The sequence below is a fragment of the Molossus molossus genome, unplaced genomic scaffold (assembly GCF_014108415.1).
Source record: "Molossus molossus isolate mMolMol1 unplaced genomic scaffold, mMolMol1.p scaffold_m16_p_1, whole genome shotgun sequence".
NCBI classification, from domain to species: Eukaryota; Metazoa; Chordata; class Mammalia; order Chiroptera; family Molossidae; genus Molossus; species Molossus molossus.
This window is the reverse complement of record NW_023425344.1, coordinates 229,282,473-229,307,002: the sequence shown is the minus strand read 5'-3', so window position 1 is coordinate 229,307,002 and position 24,530 is coordinate 229,282,473. Positions and strand designations below refer to the sequence as shown.

At 57.3% G+C, this 24,530-nt stretch overlaps 1 protein-coding gene across 1 annotated transcript; it reads right to left on the bottom strand.

Moving 5' to 3' along the window:
* Nucleotides 1-3,211: 3,211 nt before the first annotated feature.
* On the bottom strand, nt 3,212-23,419 carry VASH1 (vasohibin 1). The gene is made up of 9 exons (XM_036276916.1): nt 23,377-23,419; nt 22,958-23,300; nt 21,173-21,478; nt 15,082-15,170; nt 13,962-14,018; nt 12,359-12,433; nt 8,773-9,154; nt 7,142-7,254; nt 3,212-6,288 (listed from the first exon to the last, which is right to left on the bottom strand). The coding sequence occupies exons 2-9, from the start codon at nt 23,147-23,149 to the stop codon at nt 6,216-6,218; spliced, it is 1,287 nt and encodes a 428-aa protein (XP_036132809.1). The 5' UTR covers nt 23,150-23,300; nt 23,377-23,419; the 3' UTR covers nt 3,212-6,215.
* Between the last annotated feature and the right edge of the window lie 1,111 nt (nt 23,420-24,530).

Below are 24,530 nucleotides of genomic sequence, written 5' to 3'. Positions count from 1 at the left end.
GGCGTAGAAGAGACAGGTCATCCTTCAGGGCAGACCCATGGGCCTGGGAGAAGGGACACCGCCCACCAGGCTGCTGCACTTTGCTGTCGTTTTTAAACTCCGTTTTGTTTTTCTCTCTCGTTCTTGCCCCGGTGTAGCTACTAAAGGATTGATTGGAGCCGCCCCTTCTAGTTTCCACCAGGGGCAGAGCGACCTGTTAGCCCCGTGCTTTCAGACTCATCCTGGGGCAGTGCCTCTCGGTTCCCTCCCGAGCAAATATGCAGAACAGAACCGGCCCAGGCCGGGGCCAGCGAGAGGAGGGCCTGGGCTGCAGACCTTGCCCGGGTTAGCAGAACGTAAACGTGGTGTGTTCTGAAGGGAACTCTGCCTTCGGCCCCGACCCTGATCGGTTTTTGTGCTTCTAAGGCCTGAAGCCTCACCCAGATGTGGAGAGGAATGGAGTTTCTACGCTTCAGTTCTTGGAGGTTTTGTCTTTCCCACGACCAAGTCCTTTCAGGTTGCAGGTTCGAGGGCACATTCCCAAGTGGGCTGGCCTCAGAGCGCTGTCCCTTCTGCTGATCCGAGGTGGCCCATCTCTACCACCTGCCAGGCCTCAGCAGCCTGTTCCCGCACCCCCTTGGCAAGCACGAGGGATACCAGCCAGCCGGCATCTGGGCCAGTCGTTGGTATGACTGCCGCTGCCTGTCACCACTGCCCTCGACATACTGGTCAAGATGTCAGGTCCTGGCGGACGGGGTGGCAGAGCTTCAACCTCCCCGTGCAGGACTCAGAAGTGCTACCGACCTCCAAAGTCCCGACCCAAAGTAGCCACGTGTCTCAAGTAGGCAGGCACATGCTGTGGGCTTGAAGGAAACAGGAAAGCAGGAAATGGGGCAGCCCCGGTAAGTGGGGGTCTGATCCTTCTGGGGTCCATGACATTTACCGCTGCAGCCGTTCTAAGAAAGTGGCCAAGCATGTCCACCATGAGCCTGCTTGACTCGAGACAGATCCTTGCCCCCAGCTCTTACCCAACTTTCACTTGCAAGAGAGCAGCCTCCGGGCCCACTGTCCGTCTCACTGAAGCCCACCCACAGGAGGCCCTTAAAGGTGTGTTAGCTGGACTGCGTGTGTGGATCACAACGCTGCCTTTGTGTGAAGGTGGAGACTCCTAGATAGTCCCAAGTCCTGGTTACCTTCATTGAAGAGCCCTTTTTGGTTTTAACCTGGGGTTAAATGAGCCTGTAAGTAACAAAACTGCCTCTATTTAGCGATGTGGAGTCTGCGCATTCCAATGGACGGCCTCTCCCTTCCCAGCCTCACTACCACACCACGGAAGGGAGGGGGCCTCGCTGTGCTACACACACTGTAGTTAGGACTCCGTGGGGACTGGCTAGGATAAGAAGCAGGAAGTGTTCTGCCCCCTCTTACAAGTCTAGTATTTACTCTGCAGCTAATGAGAGGAGAGCAAGAAGAGGTGAGGAAGGGTTAAAGGTGAAAGCGCTCTAGGGTCTAAAGGACATGGTGCAAGCTGCTTGTAACTGTCTGGGCTTATCTGAAGCATGGGAAGAGGTCCAGAGTCAGAGGAATGATCAAGAATGGGTGACGGCCCTGGCCGGTTTGGCTCAGCGGTTGGAGCATCGGCCTGCGGTCCAGAGACCCGGGTTCAGTTCCCGCTGAGGGCACGTACCTCGGTTGCAGTTTGTCCCCGGCCCTGGTTGGGTCGTGCGGGTGGCAGCCACTCGATGTGTCCCTTTCACGTCGATGTTTCTCTCTCTCGTTCTCCCTCCCTCCCACTCTATCTGAACAAAAAATAGAAAAATGTCCTCGGGTGAGGATTAAAAAAATAAAAAGAATAGGTGACGGATGGAACCAGACGTGTTTTCCAAAGCTGGGGCTTTAACTACCCCAGCTTCTGCACTGTTAACTGATGAGAAGGGACTGCAGATCCCTGTTGCCAGGGTTTCCTGAAATAACCTCGTCTCCCAGGAGAACATGCACCCTCTCCCCCTCCGGACGGCCGGCCGGGGGATACAGAGCGGAGGCGCAGGGCTCTGGAACGCATGGTGGCCTGGGAGCGGACCCCGCCTCCCGTGGGAACCCAGCGGGCTGTGTGAGGAGGGGCTCCTATTGTTACAGCCAGCAGGAACGATCCCCCAGATTAGGGTTAGCGAGCTCTGTGGCTTTGGCAGGCAGAGGGTGGCAGGCTAGGAACCCAGAGATTTCGTCAGGACTGCAGGGGTTGTGGGGTTTCCTGTTGGCTGGTTTGGGGCTCCCCTCACCTCCGGTCAGTTCCTCCCAGAGACGCCGGAAAGGCTGAGGCGGACAGTGGTGGCCGGGGGCTCAGCCCCAGCTCCCAGAGGAAAGGAGACAGGGCGTCCGTGTGGTTCCAGCCCAGCCCGTACAACCAGCGCTGGGGAGACTTTATTCATCGGGGGAGGGGAGAACAGGGAGAGACAAGTGGAAAGGTGGAAGGGGAGGCGCAATACTGACAGAAGAGGAGGGACAACTCCAGTACAACACGCGTCCCAAGGCGAACCGGGGAGGGGCCGCCACCAGGCCTGGGGCCAAGCACACCTGGTTGCTTCTCTCGGCAGGCTGGAAGAAAAGGGGACTTGGGACTCAGGAGCACCAAGATGGGGTGAGGGGTCAGTACTGATCGGCCTGCAGCTGGCACCAGGCGGCTCTGCCAGGCGAGGGCCAGACCCCGCTGTCCCCCACGCCTCCAGCGGAACCTCCCTGCTCACTGAGAACGGCTGAGACGAGGACAGGAGCTGACAGAATGCCGTCGGGAGGCCGGGCCAGCTCTCACCTGGCTCCGCAGCCAGAGGGCAGGCCTGGGGATGCTGCTGCGGCTAAGCCAGGGAACCACCCAGACAGGAGGCCCAGGCGCACACAGGCCTCTGGGCAGGCTACTGACCAGAATCAGACCCGTCCCAGAGCCAGGAAGCCCCAGCTGGAGGGAGCGGGGTGTGAGGTGACATGGCCCAGCAGGCTCTCTGCTCCAGAAACCTGGCCCTAGGCTGTGCACGGCACCGGGGCTGGGGCTACGATCCTCCCCCTTGGCCAGGCCTAGAGAATGGGGTGGCCGCTGAGATGGGGCAGGGTGACTGTGCCGAGACCGTGGGAGGAAGAGGACTGGCAGGCGGGTGGGAGGGTGGGCTCTCTAAACCCAGTTTCCTGGCACCAAGCACAAGGAACCAGGCTTTGGGGAGCAATCACCTCCCACCACCTGACCCACCTTCATCCGGCAGCTTTCTGTGACCTCACCGTGACGCCTGCTCAGGCGGCAGCCCACACCCCTGGGGTCAGAGGAGCCCATGCCAAGAGCTGGAGGGCAGTCCTGTCAGGAGGAGCCAGGCTCCTGTCCCTCACAGGAAGTGAGATGAGGTGACACTGAGGATGCTGACGAAGGCCCCGAGGTCCCTGCTCTGCCTCCCCAGGAACTCTGCAGCCAGGCCGGCCCCAGGGAGCAGAGCCTGTGTAAACACGCCCAGAGGGGCGACGGGGTTGCTACATATGAGAAACAGTTAAAAATAAATGAAAAAGCACCGCTGTATCCTGTGGCGGTCTCCAGAGGCCCACGGTCTTAGCGAGGAAGGGCGAGTGCTCAGGGATTATCGACTGGAATGGTCAGCTCCCTCCCTCACAGGGAGCAGCTGGAGTGTGGACTTCACGCTGCCTCCTGCTCCCCAGAGGCCCGTGGAAGGAACCTGTGGTTGGGGCAGCTTCCCTGTTTCCCGGCCCAAGCTCCCAGCTGCCTCACATCTTGTCCCCTCAAGCCCCATGGTCCACTGGGGCAGCCAGGACCCCTTCCCTGCTGAGCGGCCTACACAAGGCACCCACATCCAGACCTAGAAATGGCCTCCTCCTTAGACTCATGCCTCCCAGAAGGGAGCCAGCTCTGTCTTAGGTGACTGTGGCAACATGGGACCACCACTCCACGTCCCGAAACTGGGATGGGTGGTGAGTCGGCGGTCACCATGGCCCTTGGATGGTCTGGCTGGGGTGCAGCCAAGGGGTCAGGTTAAGTACCTCCCCAGGGACCAGTGACTCATGAAGAACCCAAGGGCTGACCGGCTGGCCTTCCTGCTGGGTCTGGCTCTGGGCTGAGAGCTGCCGGTCTGAAGAGCTGCCAGCCTGGTGCCTTCCCTGATGGGCACTTGCCTCAGCAGAGTGTCTCCCCGCCTTCCTCCTCCTCTGCTTCCTGAGTGCGATCCATCTCCAGGGCAGGCTGCGAACCGCACTCTCTACTCCACCCTCTGGCGACATGGCAACCATGGGGGGGTCTCTGGACTTCAGGGAGAGTGAGTGCAGAAGACGAACAGGGGACAGCTGCCCACTCTGGCAGCCTCAGCAGCCAGACCCCTGTCCTGGCCCAGCCTGCCCTGGGAAGCCTAGAACTTTCATCCTTCCCACCTCAGAGCACATCCGGACTTCTTTCCAGCACGCTCTCTCTCCTTCAGACAATACAAGTAGGCATTCTCTCTCATGTTGGTTTTCTAAATTTCCTGAACTGATTGCCAACATTTACAAATCAGGATATTTCACATAAAAATCCAGAGTTCTGGCCTGTGGAAAAAAATCAGAAAATCTGGCAATGCAGGGCCTGCACTCAGAACAGCTGAGCAGCAGCGGCCACTATAATGGAGTATATGCCCTCTCTGGTTTGCCACAGTCCCCACCGAGCCCTGCAGTCGTCCTCTTATCACCTGCCTGGCCCTGGAAGGCATTTGAGTTTACAACTCCAGTTCTGATCCTCCCTTTTCCAGGCTCCCAGCCCCTCCGCAGCCTTCCTAACAGCTGCCCCTGGCTGAATCATAGCCTCTCAGTTAAAAGAAACCTCATTGGTCCTCTCATCCAGCTACCCTTCCATAACCTGAATCCTCTCAACAGCTTCCTGATAAGTAGTCGAGTCATTGCTTGAATACCTCCAGCAACAGGGAACTCACTACTCTAAATTCTCCCCCACATCCTTTTCTCACTTACATCACCCAGTTCTCAGGCTCTGTCCCTCCTCAGGGGCCACACTGTACCCTTGTCCTACACCTCCTTGTTGCTTAAACCTCTAGAACCTTCACCCAGCCCCACCAACCTCTTCCCACAACCTCTCAACTGCTCCCCAGTTCTCTCATGCCAGACGGGAAAGCTGTGCAGACTCTGGCTGTTCAGGTTCTTCCTGGCAACAGGCCTGACCATCACAGGGACCCCCCAACCTAAACAGGCTGCTAAATGAGGGGAGGTGGGCCTGGGGCACAAACATTCTGGTCTGGTCTTCATTTCCCCAACAAGGGCTGAGAGAACAAAGGAGGGAGGAGCAGTACCCATCCCTGGGGACTGCCAGGGGACAGACCCAGGCCTGAGTGTACCACCCTGTCCCCAGCCACAGTTCCTGGACCCGCCAGCTCTGCTCAGTCCCTACAATCATGCTGAGCACAGTGCAAATCTGAGCCCTTGGCAAAGCCTATCCCCTCTGCAGGGAGCTCCAGCTTCAGCAAGAGGCAGAGCTCAGCTGAGCAAGACGGGGAGGGGCGTAGGAACTCTTTCCCCAACGGTCCTCTCCTGAGCTTCCCTACAGCCCCCCAGCAGGGGGCGTGCCAGTAGGCAGTGCCAGTTCACACAGCATCATCGCCCATGGGGCTGCAAGGGCCTGCAGGCTCTCCTGGGCCATGGACTCCTGCACTTGGAGGAGATGTCACTTGTATCAAGCTCCTGATAGGGGCCACACAGACCTCTCCTAGGATGATTCCGACCCTGCTTCCTTCTCCCTGTGTCAAGATGCTGCCGGGACAGGTGACGTGCAGAGACGCCTCCACCCCTCTGCCGTCCTGCCACAGGCCTAGTGGGCTGGGAGATTTCCCATACACGGGATGGACCCAAATCCGAGTCGGCAGGGGCAGGGGAACCAGCAGAGCCAGCAACCCCTCCTCACCCAGCCAGGTGGCACTTAGTTCTCCTTGGCACAGGCCGGCCAGCCACTGGCAGATCCATTACATTTTTCGTATTTCCCAAAAATACCGTAAACTTTAGTTGTCAAGTTAAAAACTCCACATAAAATGCTAACTGCCTCTCAGCCCAAAGTTAGGAGGCTTGGCCCAGGGGGAGGGGCAGCAGCCTGGGTGGCTGAGCTGCAGCCTCGCACCTGCTCCGTCCCCGGCCCTTCCTTCCCCACGAGCCAGGCTGGTTCTGGCAGGAGATCCAGGCCCCCGAAGGGGGCGAGGCTGGGATGCGGCACCGCCTCACACCCGGATCTGGTATCCATTGAGGTCTGGCATGGCTTTGGGCTCGGAAGGCTTCTTCTCACCCGAGGGCCTGCAGGGAGGAGAGCAGAGGAGGGAGAAGGGTGAGTGGTCCGTCAGGGAGGGGGGAGGAGGGAGCCAGTGGCGCTGCCCCATGTCTCCCCTCTCCTCCTCTTCAAGGTGCCCCAAAGGCAGCAGCAGAGTCAGCGTGGAGGTTGTTTCCGGAATTCCAAGCTGCCTGTGCTGCCGGAGGGTGGTCCCTGCACGCTCTCAGGCTCCTGCTCCTTGCCAGAGGTCAGCTAATCTGGCCGCAGCGGGCTGTAAGAGCTTAATGTGTAAACCTCTGCGAGGGGACCCTGTCTCCACACAACTCTCCTCGCTCAAAGTGAATGACGCTGGCTAATGGAAGCCTGCCGGTGCCCCTAAATCATACAAGGGAGGTGGCTCCTGAATGACAAGGATATTGAAAGCAAGAACCAGACCGACAGGAGACAAATCCGAGGTGGCGTTTTAATGGGATGTTTCTACCATCTAGATAGAGGCAAAAACCAGAGACTCACAGGGGCAAAAAGATGTATTAAAAGCCGTCTGCCAGCTGCTGTCTGATGTTCATAACTTTCCCAACGATAGTGCTGGGAGAACTCACTATCTGCCAGGGGCCCATCCCCCTCTTCTCCCGTATACGCTGGCCTCGGACCTCTGGCCAGGCCCCAGGGTAACCAGTGTTGCCTTCCCGGGGAAATGGGCCTACACTGCTGGGATGTGCGACATAAACACAGGCCCACCACCCCAAGTCACCTCCCTCCCGCGGGGCAAAAGAGAACAGTGGGAATGAGGAAAAGGGAGTGACCGAAAGCAGGGACCCAGCAGATGAGAGGAAAGGAAAGAGCCATTTTCTGGCCCCCGAGGCTTGACCTATCACTCACCGCCTTTCACTGCGGCTGTTTCTGCGGTGTGGGCTGGACTGGCTCCGCTGTGGGGAGGACACGTCCTTCTTCCGGTCCTTGGTTGGGGAGGGAGGGCCTGTCCCTTTGCCAATCTTGATGGGGAGGAAGAAACAGAGACTTATTCCAGGGCTGCCGTGGAGCAGAGCCGGTCCTGCTCTGGAGGAGCCGCAGCCCTGAGGCTGCACTGGGCCGGGCCCAGGAAGCTCAGGCAGCCACTCTGCTGTCCCCACGTCTGTCTTCCCAAACCTGTTTTCCAGGCACTAAAGCTGCCAGGGCAAGGGTTCCTCAGCAGGGCTGCTCAATCCCAGTTGGCCCCTAAAATAGTGTGATTGTAGGGGGATGTCACTGAGCCTTTGTGATATTATAAGAGGCCCTCGAGAAAGGGGCCATTTACCCATGCCAGCCGGCTGGGGAAGCATCCGTGTCTGAGCTTTAGGCTGGGATCCTACCAGCCCCAAGGGTGACAGTGCTTATCTCTAGCCAATCAGAAACTCAGACTGGTAGCTATTAAGAAACAATTGAGAAAAGCCAATGAATTACCCTTTATGCAGCACAGTCAGCTTGGTCTAAATTTTGACAACATGGGGTATACTGTGGGGGGTGCTGGAGAGGGGATAATAATATGGGGAGTCCTTAGCACCGAACAGACCGATAATCACAGCACTAAAGACTAGGTAACCAGTGGTTTCAGCTCTAGGTCCGAACTGCTCCCTTGAAGATGCAAAATATTCCAGCGGCAGGAGCCAGGGAGCTGGGCCACCAGAGTACAGAGGGAGGGCCAGCCCAGAGCAGGGAGGAGAGCAGCCCCTGAAAATGGCAGGTCCGCTGCAGCCCACTTCTGCCCCGGGGAAGGTGCCCATATGGTCATGGCCTAGAGGTTGGCAGGGCAAAGCCTCCGGGACAGGGGTGTGGGGAGCATCAGTGGATGTGAGTACCAAGGTCATGGTCCTGGCACCCGGCTGCCAGGAGGCACAGAGTCACAGCACAGCAGTGACTGAGCAATGGGGAAGGGCTGAACACCACGAAGGACCTGGCAGGCCCCCGGGGGGCACCCTCAGTCCAGGGGGACAAGGGAGAGGCCAAGATTCTCCCCACTGTAAAGCTCAGGGGCAGCAGACCCTCCCACTCCTGCTCATCGGGTGGGATGGGGGAAGGAACTACTATCTCTGTCTTCCCAGGGCCTGACTCCCTCCCGGTCCTCTACTGGAAGGCGGTGTTTAGGGTTCAAGAGTGAGGATGCACAGGTGATGGAGGCCACGGTACCCAACCCTACCACTCCCTCCAGACAGGCCGTGAGGGTCTTTACCCTCCGCCTGGAGTGCTGCCCCCGCCCCTTCTCCAAGTGTTCAAGGCCTACCCTGTCCCCACACCCAACTCACACGCGCCTCCTTCTGGAGCCTTCCCGGGCCTGCCCCCCTGAGGGGACTGTCTCAACAATAGTGACCTCTGAGCAAAGACGCTGGAAACTTCCCACCCACCATGGCTGGGGTGGCAGTGGGGCTGGGGCGGGCTGAGGGGGTGTCCCTGTGGGAGTGTCCATTAGGAAGTGGCAGCCCTCTACCTGCACGGGGAAGAGGCCTTGCGCGTGGGCAGGGCGCGCCCACACTGACCTTGAGCCGCATGTCGCGGGCGTGGCGCTCCAGCTCCTTGCGGAAGTCCTCGCGGGCCAGCCGGTCCACGTCCAGGACGGAGTGCTTCCACTCGATCTGCTCCACGCTGTGCGGGTCGTGGGACACGCACTGGCCCAGCTTCACCTTCTTGAGCACGTGCCAGCAGCGGCCGTAGGCGGCCTCGTAGTCCAGCACGAGCTCGCTGAGCGTGCGGAAGGCCGGGGGCTTGTACATCAGGTCCTCGCGCCGGCTCATGCCCAGGGCCCCGTAGCGGCCGCCGAAGTTCACCCCCAGCACGATGTGGCGGAAGTAGTTCCCTGAGAAGTAGCTCTTGAAGCTGATGGGGAAGCGTTCCAGGGTGGGCATGCTGTTGGTGAGGTAACTGGCCACGTGAGCCCAGCTAAGGAACCAGCCAGGGAGGGGCGCGGAGACAGGACTGGGGCTGCACGCCCCTACCCCAGGGGACAGTCTGCGTGAGGGGCCCCCAGATCCCTGGCTCCTGGCACCATGCCTTGCTCACCTCCATGTCCTACTGTCTAGCCTTGAGCCTGGCATACAGTAGGTGCTCAATAAACTGAATCTGTAAGGGGCAGGCTCTCAGTGATTAGTGGCTGCGGCTATGATGTCCAGCACGGCTCACAAAAGGATAGCTAAGAGCGAGTCCTTCCCTCTAAACCGCAGGGCTCTCCAAGGTACCTGTGGCTGAAGGAGGCATGACAGAGGCCTGCTGGCTGCAACCCTGCCCCTCCTCTTCCCTCCTCTCTCCTTCCTTCCCCCAATCTCACACACTTCTCCCCCGCCGCCACTCTCCACACTGTTCTCACAGTGTCTCTCTCTCACGCATACATTCCCTCAGATGCAGACAATTCTGTTCTCTTCCATGCCCCCCCCCCCATACATACACTTACTGCCCATTGCCCTGCAAATAAAACCAAGCTTGTGCCCACAGCCTAGGAGGCCAATGCTGCCTGGCCCAGTGGCCCATTCCAACCTCCTCCCTCACTGGCCCCACCTGCTCAACCTCTCCGTCCACCTGGGTTTCCCACCTGAGGACCTTCTGCACTAACATTTCCCAGAGGGCTGCTCCCCGCCAGCCCTGGACTGGCTCCTTCCCATGCCTTAGGCTTGGCCATCATCACTGACCTCCCTTTCTAAAGCAAGTCTGCCCTGCTCTTTATTTTCCCCACAGCACACTCACCACAAGCTGTAATTATTCTTTTTTATTTTTATTTTTATTTTTTTATCCTCACCCGAGGACACTTTTCCATTTTTTGTTCAGGTAGAGTGGGAGGGAGAGAGAGGAACAGAGAGAGAGAGAGAAACATCGACGTGAAAGGAACACATCGAGTGGCTGCCACCCGCACAACCGACCAGGGCCGGGGACAAACTGCAACCAAGGTACGCGCCCTTAGCGGGAACCGAACCTGGGTCTCTCAGGACCGCAGGCCGACACTCCAACCGCTGAGCCAAACCGGCCAGGGCACAAGCTGTAATTATTTAACTATTTGCTTACTTGCTTTTTTGTCTCCCTGGCTGGACTGGGCACCTTGTTTGCCATGTTTTTTGCTGTGTCTCTGGGGCCTAGCCCGGAGATGGGCACATAATAGTTACTCAATAAAACTCGTCTTGACTGAATGGGTAGAAGATGAACGAGATAAAAGCTTGGAGTAGATACTGTGTACAGATACTATGCCAAGTGTCCTACATGTACCCACTCATTCAAATATCTTAGCCACCTGTGAGACGGGCACTACCATCATCCCCTTTTGCAGAGGAAATTGCTGAGGCTCAGAGATGTTAAGGAAATTGGTGGGGGTCACACAGTAAGTAGGTGACAGAACTAGGATTCAGGACCTTGCAGTCTAGGCTCTCAGTCATTACAATCCTTACTCAGCCTGACTCCTTGCAAGTCATGGAGGACACAGATGAGCAAGGCACAGGCTCAGAGCGCAGAGGATGAGGCACAGGCGCAGACCCAGGACAGTGGCCACCATGTGTGCAGCGACTAAGGGAGTCGCTACGGGGACACTGGGGAAGTCCTCCGCCCAGGTGGGGGCTGTCCTGTTTTCTTTCTGCCCACAAGTCAGCAGGTAACCCAGGAAAGGCTCTGAGATGACGTGACCCTTCCTGGACCAGCTTCTATGTGTCTGGGGGGAGAGGAGGTGTCTCCCTCCTTCAGTGTGGGTGGGAGCCCCACTTTGGTGTATGACCCCTGAAGGAGAAGCATTATGGGGTCATGAAGGAGGTGCTGGCAATGGCCTGAAGTTCTTGGGCTGGCCTCATGCTCGTCCCAGCAAAGAACCCTTTAGAAAGGGCAATGCCTGCCCTGGCCGGTTTGGCTCAGCGGTTAGAGCGCCCACCTGCAGTCCGGAGAGACCCGGGTTCGGTTCCCGCTAAGGGCACGTACCTCGGTTGCAGTTTGTCCCCGGCCCTGGTTGGTCGTGCGGGTGGCAGCCACTCGATGTGTCCCTTTCACATCGATGTTTCTCTCTCTCTCTTCCTCTCTCTCCCTCCCACTCTGTCTGTACAAAGAATGGAAAAATGTCCTCGGGTGAGGATATAAAAAAAAAAAAAGAAAGAAAGGGCAATGCCTGTCAGGTTCTGGGAAATGGCTGCCACAGAAGGGTTGGCTCTCGGGACCTCTGGGGGAGAGGGACTAGCCCCCTTCCCACAGTCTCTGTGTAATTTAAGGCAGCTGTGTCTATGGGGAAGGGGGCGTGGCCCCCTCGGATTCCAGTCCTCCTCCGAGAGGCTGTGCTCCTCCCCTTTGATCATCTTCTCCTAACCTACCCTCCTGGGTGGACTCCCTGTTCTGTTGGGCACCCTCCCCTCGTCCCCTTGGCATACTGAGCCAGGCGCCTGCCCCAGACACGGCCGACACAATATTTAAGAGCTTATGGTACTATGGGGAAGAGGGACAGGGAGGGACACAGAGGTGAACCAAGACTGGCCTTGAATTGATGAGAGTGAGTGCTGGGCACATGGGATTTACTATTTCGTTCTACATTCACACAAGCACACTTTTCTGTAGACAACCAAAAAGCTCAAGGCTCGGCATGAACCAATCAGGTCAGAGAACCGGCCCTACACACCTGCCTCCTACCTGCTCTAACTGGGGCTTATCTGCCCGCCTTGGGGCCCCGCTATCGCCCCGTGCTGCCCTCTGGGTGGGAGTGACTGAGAAACCCTCTGCTTTTTTTTAAGGCAGGCAGTTGTTTCAAACATCCCGCCCATCACCTCCACAGATCCACATGTCCTGGAAATGCCAACGTTTGGGCATTCAACCTGCTCTTCCAAGACCGTTTGGCTCTTGGAAATGGCACAATAGCCTTTGTGAGATAATGTGTCCTGATTTGGGGTTCAGAGACAGGGTCACTGGATCCACATGACTCGAGAAAGAGCTTCCCAGTAAGCCCAGGAAGTTAGCTCCTGAGCACGGGGGGACTGAGACCTCCTCAAGCACCTTCACTTTGGAGGCAAGTTCATGAGCGCTGGGAGAGCTGGGAGGGCCCGGGGCACACTCAGCCCTCCCCTTCCAGAGGATGTGCCTGCCCCTCCCAGGCCTCCCGGAGCTGAGGAAGGATACATTCCCAGGATCACGGCTTCCAGGCATTTGATTGGCAGAGCCTCTTTGGTCATTTCCTTGGCCAGGTCCATCAGCCTGGGGGGCAGGGAGGCAGAGCCATCAGGAGAGAGCTTCTAGCCATTTCCAGTGGGGCAGTGTCAGGAGGGGCAGGTGGATTAGAAATGCCAGACAGAGACCATCTCCCTTGCAGGTCGCCTCAGCTCAGGCTCAGCACCTCCCCTCCCTTCCCCTTGTCCATCCTGAGCCAGAGAGGGTGGGAGGAGAGGCAGCCACTAACGATAAGCAAGGAGGCCCTTTCCCTTCCCTCTTTTCACTTCCTCCTCCCACTCAAGGCTCCTGACCTCTGGGGGCAGGGAGCATGAATGGAGAGCACCCAGCCACAGGCAGCTCTTTGACAGCCACTGGGCTGGGGCCTTCTGCAATGGTGGTGCGGGGGCCAGTGGGAAAATCTGCCTTGGATACTGGGAACCTTGGCATTGATCCTGTCGCTTCTGGAGCACAGTGGACACCCCTGATCCAATCGTGGCGTCTCTAAAGAGCTTGTAATTGATTGCAAGTGCTCCCCCACAGCCGGCCAGCTGCCTGCGTCCGGACATGGCATCTCAGGCAGTGAGCCCGGTGACTCCCCAGCCTGCTCCTGAACTTGGAATTCAGGACACTTTAAGACAGCCTGTTCCTGAGGCCTGGCTCCTCCTTCCTCACTGAACGCTGCCTCCAGGTCTAAGAATGCAGCCTGGCTGCTGGCTCTGCCCAGGACGGTGCTGGACTCCTCCACCCACTGAGGCTGGAGCTGCGCCCTCACACAGAAGCCATCAGACAACAAGAGCAAAGCTCTGAGGGTGAGGGAGGCTGATTCCACCAGGGCCTCAGAGAGGGAGGGGGCAATTAAATAATTTAGCTAATAAACCACTTAAAGCATTCTTTGCAAGAAAGCAAACGTGGACAGATTATGTGTGGAGCAAGATGTAAAATTCATGTTAATTTTTAAAACACGGGGTTTTGAACCTGTGGACATTTTGAGCTGAGCCCCCAAGCCCAGTGAGGAAGTGGCACTCACTCCTCACTCTCCTCTGCCCTGGGGCTTCTGCGGGGCTGCCCGTCAGGAGCCTACACCTTGGATGGTGGATTAGGAAGTGAGAGATGCAGAGGGGTCCCTGTTGCTCAGACACAGGGCCTTGCACTAAATGACCAGAAGAATCCAGTAAGGCAAATGGGGTGACACACAGGGTCCCTGCAATGGGGAGAGATTTGTCCTGCTTGCTGGGTTCACCTCTCATTTAAAAAATGATAATAAGGCTTCTACACAGACCTCTACCTCTGTGATTACCAAGGCCAGCTGGGGGCTGCCTGCCACCCTCCCAGCTCAGCACGGGACCCTGTGTTCACCTTGGCCAGAGTTCCTCTTCCTGGCGTCCTAGGGCCCCTGCGGTGTGTGAGGGAGATGTGGCGGTGCAGGGGGACACTCGCCCCCGCTGGCACGCTCCCTTGGGAGAGGCCCTGACTGCCGCACAAGCTTCCACCCAAAGGCGCCCTGAGGGGGCGCCAGCCCGACCAGGAGCCCTGTCGGCCTCTGTGCGGAGGGACAGCACATGCCCACACTTACCCTGTGAGGGGTCTGCTCTTCTTAATTTCAAAGAACTGGGTCCCTGTGTGATTGTACCTGTGGTGCTGGTTAAGGGCTTTCCTGGATTGGTCTGGAAGAGGCATGTCCCTCCTCCCCCACCACCCCCAGACCCTGAGGCCCTGCACTCCCAGGGGTGTAGGCTGGGTAAGGACCGAATGAAGTGCTTCTCAGAAGGCCCTGCTCAAGACCTGACCGTCTGGAGGGGAGAGAAGGGAACAGCCTGTGTGCGTCTCCTTCCCCACATGGTCCCTCTCTGTCCTCTCTGGCTTCCACCCTTGCCTCCCTGGTCTCCCCTCCCAGCAGGCAGCCAAGCCAGATAGGGCTGGGACAGAGTCTGGGCTGCAGGCAGCTCTCTGTAGCACTTCATTTTCTAACCAGCTGAGCAGCAGCGTGGACCAAGAGGAGAAGGCTGGGGCAGGAGGTCCAGCTCGGCTAAATTGCTCGGGGCAGCTCCCAGGCCAACCTCCTCCCCTCCCCCGGCTGACATGTCCCCACTGACAAAGGAAGGGCTGGATCTGATGTTCAGTAACCAGCCTGGCTTTTCCCCTGCTTAGGACCTGGTCTTTCCATTTCTGCCTCACATGTAGCTAAAAGAGAACCCAGGATGTACTGGGCCCAGAGCAGGGACATCATGGATCTGGGGCTCTGAGGGTCCAGCCCTTTCACTGCTGGGAAACTAGCCCCCTGCCAGGGAGGAAACAGATAAAGAACTGGGAGAATATTCCAAGAGGTGGAAGTTACCTCCTTCTGCTGGGCTGGATGGACAGCAGAGGAGGTCTGGGCTGGTGGACCCAACTTGGCCACCCACCAGCAGGTAGCTCAGGAGACATCTGCCCCATCGCACAGAGAAGGAAGCGGGTGGTGGACATTGGGTCTGTGCTCATCGAAGTCCCTCTAATACCTGGGAGGACTCAGGCTGGGCTTGAACAACTCCAGGGGCATGGAGATGCCATGTGAATGGTGGCCCTGGAGCTGTGGCATGAGGTCGCTGAGTGGATACCTCTCCAGCCCAGCCTGAAAACAAGCCCCACTCGGCCTTTGGACCAGCACGCCAGCCAGCCCGGGGCCGGGACCCGGGACCTGGGACCTGGGAGGATACTGCAGCTCCCTGATGTAGCGCTGCACAGCTTCCAGGCGCTCAGGGACGGGCGTGGAGGGCTGGAACGTAGGCACAGTCGGTACGGGAATCTAGGGACAAAGAAAGAGCCCCGGTCACAGAGGGAGGATCTCCCTGGGGCCTCCAGCTCACTGGACACCCAGATTATCCCCCAGAGAAGCCAGTGCCGAGGGCCTCCCTGCTTCCCTCCTACCCCGAGCCTTTCTCCTTGGCAACCCTTCCTCTCCCTCCTGCAACTTAACAGCATTGCTAACTTCGAACTTACATTGATGTTCCAATTTTGTGTTTCTTTAATAATTTTAGGAAAATACAGGTTGACTCACCGACTGTTTTGAATTTTAAATATTCATCAACTTTAAGGCTTAATAAGAATGTCAGTGTTGTGGTTAAGTTCACTTGGATGTGGGGCTTGTTCTGATTCGAGTGCTGGATCAGAACTGGTTTACCTGGTGTCCCATCCTCCCAGGGCCTGCCCTGGCTGGGGAGCACTCCAGCGAGGGACACACACGCTCCCGGCAGAGGCTGTCACCCACCCTGTCAGGGCACACTGACCAGGCCTTCCAACTCCATGGCAACTGGAGTAAGTCAGTGGTGGCAGGCCAGAGGGACAGGTTTGGGGACAGGTCTTGCTGTGGTTCTACTTGCCACGGTCTAGTCACTTTGGTGGCATTTCACGGAGGCACAGGATCCCTGGTTCCCCTTCAAAACCTCCCTTCCCTGCCCAGCCGGTGTGGCTCAGTGGCTGAGCGTCAACCCATGCACCAAGAGGTCGCCAGTTCAATTCCCGGTCAGGGCACATGCCCAGGTTGTGGGCTCGATCCCCAGCGGGGGGCATGCAGGAGGCGGCCAATCGATGCTCTCTATCATTGATGTCTCTCTCTCCCTCTCCCTCTTTCTTCTCTAAAATCAATAAAGATAAGTTATAAACAACAACAAACCACCTCCCTTCCCTGCCCCTCCACCCTGTAAGCAGCACAGGTGACCGGGTCACCAGGCAGTCCTCCCCACCAGAAGACACTTTCCCGTGCTGGGCCCAGGAAGGGGAGAGATGGGGTGGCAGGCAGGCGCCTCCTGATGGCTGGACACCCAGAGGCGTGGGCAGCTGGGAGTTAGGTCAGAAGCTACAGACCCCTCAGGCTGTCCCCTCAACAGCCAGACAGTCTGCAGGGAAATGGGCCACCATGCAGGTGTGGGTCCCTGGGTCCCAGGTTCCCCTCTGGCCAGGGGAGCCCAAATCCTGGCAGTTTGGCTGCAACAAGTCAGTGAGGCCGAGGAGGCCGAGAGAAGCATCAGCCAGAGTCCTCTGGGGCTATAGAACAGACGTCTTTGGGCAGAAGAACCAGATTTCTGGGAACAAGTCCCACTCTGTGGGCACTGCCAGCTGAGAGGGGCCTCAGGCTCCTCACAGAGAGGTCCCACCCTTTTGCCCCAGGTCCCCACCAAGCCCCTCCTCCCATGGAGCCCACTCAGCAGTCTGGCGGGGAGGGGTGTGAGTGAAGGGAAGGGTCAAGCAGGGGCGGGCGGGGGAGCTCTGACAGTGACCCACGGTGATCACTGCACACCCCTGCCTGGGTTGCTGCTGATGGCTGGGGGCACAGGACCGCCTGTGATAGACACCTACTCACTCCAGAGGGTAGATGCGGGAGGCAGGCCCTGGAGAGACAGCTTTGCATGAACTTCCTCTCCCCACCTCGATGGTCCCTTCCGCCCTGTCTGGGTTGTCCCCCCGGCTGACCCCTCTGTCTGGAAGAAGCTATTTCCCCTTTCACATCACAGCTGCTCCAGCTGGCGCCACCACTTACAGTCACCAGGGGCATAAAAGTCCCAGGATGTGGGGGCAGGGGTGGGGAGTTCCCTCTTCCTGCCCAACCGCCCTGTGCCAAATGGGCTCCAGAACTCCCGGAGGCTTGGCTTGACTCCCGTGTGTCAGGACATGGGTGGGGGTGGGAGAGAAACTACTTCCCACCTGACTGTACACAGCGTGGCCCCGCCCTTCTCTGGCGGAAGGTCCTTGAGAGGCCGTCTTGGCGTCTCAAGTGAGGGCATCCAGTGATTTCCAGGAGCTCTGGCTACGGACTGCAAATGTGCCCTACCCCCCTTGAGACACTCCAAACAAGAGCCCTTGGCCTAAGCTCACCCCAGCCCTGGGCCAGGGCCGGGCAGCACCCAAGAAGACACCCCTTGCCATCCAGACAGAGGACCCAGGCACTGGCTGCTCCAGGAGAAGAAAATGACTCTGAGAGTTTAAAAACGACCTGGGCTCACAGCAGGGCTCAGAGGCTACCGTCACTGAGGTTCAGCTGGAAGGAGCCGCCCAGCCAGCTCCAGGACCCCGCTAACTCATTAACCGCTACAGACGGCGCAGACACGTTCTCCTGAGTGCTCACATACGCATCCACTCATCGCTCAGAAACAAATACGCTTCTGTATGCCCACGTGACCAGGCTCCCTTTAGGACTGGTAGCCTGGATGTGCCCGACCCCCTCCTCCAAACCAGGAGCCAGGAAATGCTTCCTCACTGTCGAGGGGCGGGGTGCAATGGCGATGAGCGACACTGGCTTCCCAGACCTCTTTAGGGCCAACTCCTCCTCCACTACAAGGCCAAGGGTTGCCCTTGCTGCAGGAACCCCTAAAACCCCGAGTTCTGCTCATTGTCCCTGGTGAACTCTGCTTCAGTCCAGCACAGCAGGGAGGCTTGGGGGAGGTAGGACAGCCCACAGCTGAGTGTGTGGGCAAGAAGCAGGACAGCCCAGAGGCTGATGGAGCGGCTGCAGAACCGGACCATCACTGTCCAAATCCCAGCCCTGCAATGCACTGTCTGGTATCATGCTCCTTAATGTATCTGTGCCTCAGATGCCTCCTTTGTAAAAGGAGCACCATAATGGAACCAACCTGATAGCGTAAATGAGATGCTCATGTCAAGGCCTTAGAACAGGGCCAGGCACACAGCAAAGCTCAGCCCCTGCTCACTGTCACTCCAGTGTGTGCTGAAGCTACTGGTCAGCTCATGCTGACCCGATGTCCAAACTGGTGTTCTGTAGGAACCCCATAGTCAGAGCCACAGTCAGAAGACCTTCAGCAGCTGGCTCTGGGATGAGTGGCCACTGAGCTTTTAAAGGTGGTGGCAGCTTGGAACATCACGGTGAGATTCTCATGAAGGAGCACAAACTGTCCCTGGATCTGGGATCCTTTCAGAAACGGCTGCCCTTTAACGTGCTGATACCATCCTTATTGTAAAGGGCGTTTCCTCAAAGCGCCTGTGGGGTGGCTGCAGCCTCCGTCCTTGCTCCGCTTGCTGGGTATAAATTACATGCTCACCTGTTTCACATGCTTTTCCTTCATCAAGTCTTCCCAACAGCCTCGGGAATGGATACTGTTATTATGCCTATTTCACAGCTGAGAAGACTGAGGCAGGGAGCCTGCAGACCCCCCTCACATAGGCATCGTGGGAGAACCCGGATTTAACATGGCGTATCTGAGGGCAGAGCGCTCCCTTTTTGTCACACTACTGGGCAGCGCTGGCAGGAATCCCAGACTCGGCCTCCTATAACAAATGGGGAAGGCAGGCCGGGAGTGAGTGCTGGAGACTGTAGCCAATTCGGGGAGGGGAACCACTCCTCTGGTCCCGCTGCCAATGCCATGTGTGATCGCAGATTCTCTGCGCCCAGAACTTCTCATTTTTTGAAAAGATGCCCAAAATCTGGATCTTCATGTGAAATCGTCTAATTTTAAATGTTAGCTCAAGTGGTCTTCTAAAACATTGTGCTCATCCCGTGGGCCCACCGCGTGTGACCCCTGCAGAGAATGCCTGTGCCAGCTCCAAGGGCACAGCCGCCTGCGGAGGGGCCAGCCCAGTTGTCAACCTGCTCTGCTGCTGGCACTGTGGGATCCAATCACTGCTGCCTCCCAGACTCGGGGGCTGCTTTCTACTCTGGGCCAGAGTCAAGGAGAAACCCCACACAGGCTTGGGTGGGTTTTCTCACCGACACTTTTTCCTGCGTTTTGAGGAGAGGAAGTTTCGGATTTTCCCAATCTTTTCACAAAATTCCTTTGACGCCTACCATACTCTCATGGGTCACGACACACCCCTCCACAGACAACAACTTCAATCCTTCCTTGGTATCTTTCCTGGACATGAAGGTTGAGGATGACAAGATGACATTATAGACCAGTCACTAGTAAACTCATTAACTATTTTTTTTAGTTTCCAGGAAAACTCTTCGGTCTCCATTCACACTCCTCTGTAACCTGGTTTAGACGGAAGCAAGATGGCTGGAGTGCCGTCTGCTGGACACCAGCTTGTCCATGTGGCGAAGCGCGCGCCTCTGGCTTCACTGCCCGTGCGCTCTGAGTGAAGTCTAGCCTCCTCCTCCTGATTAGGACGTGAAAAAGGAAATGAACATCCAATAACCAGTGTTGGTTTGAGGCTTTGGTCTGTCAAATGCTTTAATACTTAGCCTCTCACTGAATCTTCACCGCAATCACCCCCAGATGACAGATGAGAAAACTGTGGCTCAAACAGGTTCAAGGGACCCGCTTTGGGTCAGATAGATAGATGAGCAATCTGGACTCAATGGTCACATCCTTTGACTCAATACTGTCTCTTCTAGGAATCTATCTCAAGGAAATAACCAGAGATGGACCCCCAAATTTACATTCTAAAATCTTCACGACAGTGTTCATTTTAAGACTATATTAATGGGGAAAAAAATCTATGTATAGTGGGTTACCTAAATAAATTCTAAAGTAGTACAGAGGGCAACTGGGTAGCCCTTCAAAATCTGTCTAAATTTCATTTCCTCACGCAACACTAGGCAGTTCCTCAAACTTCAACCTCCAAATTCCTTTTCCCAGAAGGCACTCTCTCATGGCTCTACCAGCAACTTTGTATAAATGAAACAGGACCCTTGTCTCTGTCTACTCCACTTGAACTACCACACTCCCCAGCCCCTCCCTTCTCACCTGAGCCACCAGGACTAAGCACTGGGTTCTGACCTCTGTCCAGAGGGCTGTTCTTTGGGGACTTCTGGCCTCTGCATTTGGCAGAGTGCTTCTTTAGTTAACTTGACGATAAATGTTAAGAGGAAAAAAGTCAGGCATGTATCTGCATTGTACAGCACAGAAAGTCTCAAGCACCCTTTCCCTGAGCAAATCCATGTAAGTGCCTGTTCTGTGCCAGGCACACTGGAAACCTCCTAAAGACAAAGATGAATGAGACACAACCTCAGCCTTCACAGGCACACAACTGAAGACAGCTGTCATGGAGGAGTTCCAGCCATACACAGAAAACTTATTTAACTTTACCCCTCTTCATAGGCCCTCTTCTTCTTCTTTTTTAAAGATGTTTTAAAACTGATTTTGAGAGAGAGAGGAATGAGAGGGAGAGAGAGGGAAACATTGACAGGAGAGCGAAACATGGATCGGCTGCCTCCTGCATGCCCCACACCAGAGATCGATCGAGCCTGCAACCCAGGCATGTGCCCTGATCAGGAATAGAACTGGCAACTTTTCAGTGCTCCTGACGACCAACTGAGCCACACTGGCCAGGGCACTATAGGCCCTCTTCTAACTGTCCTGATCTAGTGTCCACAAAAGCAGATGACCTGGATCCTGGAGACCAGGGATTGGGTCCCAGTTCTACCACTTACTGGCTATGGGACTCTGAGTTCCCATATTTCCTACCTGGAAATGGGCCCCAAACTGCACTTACCTCACAAGACTGACGAAGAATTCAGTGAGATAACGCATGAAAATATTTTTCAATATATGAAACCCTGTATCCTCCCTATTCATTATTTCTCTGCCTGTGGTTTTCTGGTTTAGCAAATAAGATGTCAACCCACAGTAGTGTACTTGTTCATCTGCTTCCTGGAAATGGGGCATATGGCCCTCACGGAACAGTCTCAACCGCAGTTGGGAGAAAGTTCTTCTGGATAGGTATAACCTGTCTGTATTCTAAAAAATCTTACCATGACGGTGGACCCTTACCCCAGTAAGGGGGTTGCTCTTCCAGCCTTAAGGTCATGAATACTCTAGGTTCTCTCCATCTTTCCCCCCCACACAAACCCCTCACCTTGGGCAGGTCTGTGGCCCCACGGATCCGCTGGGCCACCTTTTCTCCATCAGGGTGGATCTTGGCTACGTGCTTCCACATCCTTTCCCAGGTGGCCTCGTCCACAGGCAGTCCACCCCGGTTGACAAAGAAGGGGACACCTCCATCTCGCAGGTCCTCTTCCCCTTCCTCTTCTGGCTCATCATCTCTCTGGGCTGAGGCCCCTTCGCTGGTCTCCAAACGCCTGGTCCCAGAGGAGGCAGCAGCGGCGATGGCGGGGGCAGCACTGCCCCCAACCACCTTCTTCCCTCCTGGCATCCCAAAATCCTTGGGAGGGGGGACGCAAAAGGATGTATTGGGAGGCAGGAAAAAATAGGTGGCTCACAGGAGGCCTCCCACACACCAGCTGCACAGATAACACATGGCCAAACAGTATAAGGCGCCTTTAAGAAACCAGGGCGTGGCTCTGGTACAATTAAATACTACTGGATAAGAAAAAGAAAAATTAATGCCTCAACGTGAGGGGGGGGGGGTGGGGGGACGCAGGGGGTTGGTGGTCCGGGGTCAGCCTTAGAAGCCTTGTACTATTTGGACAATGGGATAAAGAGAACACACCCCAACTTGGCAGCCTTCAGAAAGCATCCCTCATTCGACAGAGAGAACAATGACTGGCAGCAGTCTGGGCTTGCAGAAAAAAAGTCAGGGGGGAAACTGAGGCCAGACAGCTCAGACCTGTGGCCACGGAGAGGGTCAAGGCACGGGTTTCCACGCTGACTGGGCTCCCCGGGTTCTAGTTTTGGAGAGAACAAATGCCTCTACAAAATATCACACGCTCGCACCTGCGCGCGCTCCGGGGGTGGGGGATACCGAGGCGACTTCAGGCCGCATCAGCTCGGAGCCTGGACCCCCACCCCCCCGACCGGAGGCGGCGAGGGGGCGCGATGTCTTCACCGCGACTAGTCCGGGAGCCAAGACTCGCAGCTGGCGGGGCGCGGGGAGAGGGCACGCGCCGACGCGCGCATTCCACGCCCGCAGCCAACTCCCCGCACAAAGTGGGCTTTGTCTCTGCCCCCTGTCCCCTGGCTCCCGGGACGCCGCAGCGGAGCCCCCAGAAGGGGGAAGGGCGCGGAGGGGAAAGCCGAGGCTCCTCCGGTCCCAGCCCGGCGCGTCTCAGCGGGCAGAAAACGGGCACCCAGCGCGGCGCAGCGCCAGCCGAGCCATCGCGGGGCGCGGGTCCCTCTCCCGGGCCCAGGGCTCAGCGGGGTCGCCCCGAGCAGCGCGCAGGGGCCAGGCTGAAGTCACCGAGCGGCGGGCTCTGGCTGCGGGGTCGCCGTCCGGGACTGGCTGCAGCATGGGCGGCGGCACGGCTGGGGCGGGAGAAGGATGCTTCGCGGCTGTTCGCTCGGGCTCCTGCGGCCCCGGCTAAGGGGGTGGAGAGAGGATCGGCGGAGCGGGGATGGCAAGTCCGGAGGCGCCGGGAGGGAGGCTTGCGCCGCCCGACCCGCGGACGGAGCTGGATGCGAGGGATCAAGCCTTGGCGAGCGCGAGCTGCCCTAGTCCCCGGAGAGCAGCCCGCGGAGCGCGGGGTGCATGCACAGGTCGCGGCTCCGCGACCAGGCAAAGCTGGGGCCGCCGCCGTCCGGGTCGCCCCAGGGCCCAGCTGTCGCTGGCCGCGTCCCTCGCCCTCCCACCGCCCACCCAGCTGGGCTCCGGCCCGCGCCGCGCATGCGCTCTGTCCCCCTCTTAAAGGGCCAGTGCGTTCCCGCAGGGTTCACCTCCCGCCGCCAACCCTCGGCGGCAAGGTACCTTTAAGGTGGCGGTGGTCCTTCGCTCCCCTCTTACTCCGGGCGCCGCGAAGCTGGTGCGGAGCACGGAAGTTTGCAATATGCCAAGCTGTGCGCAAACCCCAGGGAGATTCCGGGCTCGGAAGGCCCGCGGTCGGGAATGTCCAAAGGGGAGGACCTCCCAGGGACCCTCAGGGTGCAGAAGCCAGAGCATGGCCTGGAAGACCGGGGTTCTAGACCGGATTCAGCGTCTGTTTTCCTGTGGGCCATCTACCAGGTCACTTCCCTCTGTGGGCCTCAGTTTCCCAGTCAGTCAGCCGAGGTCCTCACACTGGGGGAGCGTAGAGCCCCACTGGCGCGCCTTCCTAAAAGGATGTCTGGGGCTTAGGGTCACTGCCTCTGGAAGTGAAAGGGTTAAAATCACCCCGTTCCACCCAAGACCTGCGCCAGCGGGAGCGGGGTGCGTAGTGTTCGCCTTCAGCCCACGTCCCCGCGCAAGGCTCTGGTTCTGGGCGCCCCCGGCCGGTCGTCTGCAAGCTTCGCCCCAGGGTCTTGGGACCGCAACCAAGGAGTGGAAGGAGATAGCTGGGGGCCACCAGCCGGCCCAGAAGAAGGTGATAGGGCCCGTTGTTGTATGCAGGCCCAGGACGACAGAGACCCAACCCCCGCAGCTGTAACGCAGAAAAGGCTCAGACAGGGAGCCTACAGGAGAAACTTCACTACATTGAGACAGAAGCCTGAGGGCTTTAACACCCGCCCCCCCCCCCCCCGGAGCGAGTGTGAACAGCCTCGTGGGGTGAATGTGGACTCCTGGGCCCCAGTGGACAGATTGGGCTTCTTAGGACTGTGAGGGTGGCGTTTCTCATCATCTCCTTCTCTGACAAGCAGAGGTTTCCACACTTGGACTGGGACAGGGAAGGCCTTGGGGAATCTGAGGTCCTCAGTGGTTCCCCATCTGTTTCTTAAAGTTGTTCTTGGTGCTGGAACTTGATAGGTCCCCTGAGCTCCGATAGCAACCTCTTGCTGCCTCCAGGGTCAAACAGTATTAGGCGCCTTTAAGAAACCAGGGTGGTCAATCATGGGAAGGGGCACAGGACTTCAAGAAAGCTAGTTAATACCTATCTGGTGTGGCTCAGTGGTTGAACGTGTACCCAGGCACCAAGAGGTCTTTGGTTCGATTCCCAGTCAGGGCACATGCCCAGGTTGTGTGCCCAGTCCCCAGTGGGGGGAATGTGGGAGGCAGCCAATCAATGTTCTCTCTCATCGATGTTTCTCTTTCTCTAAAAAGAAAATCAATAAAGAAAGAAAAAATACAAAAAAGAAAGCTAGTTAAGCGGGGATCTTCTTGAGTTCACTGAGGCAAGAAGATTCCAAGCATGTAAAAACCACCAGGTTCCAACGACTGCAATATGCTCACTGTTTATGGATGGGGAGACCGGGTCTCAGAGAGGGATTTTCCCTAGATCACACAACTAATAATTTAAACCAAAGTCTTAACTTCTTCAGACACTTAGCTATCACCCTCACTTTGCTTCTTGTGCTAGCCAAGTGGTTGTGGTGGTTTAAAATGTAAGTTTTTTTTAACCACTTCTCCT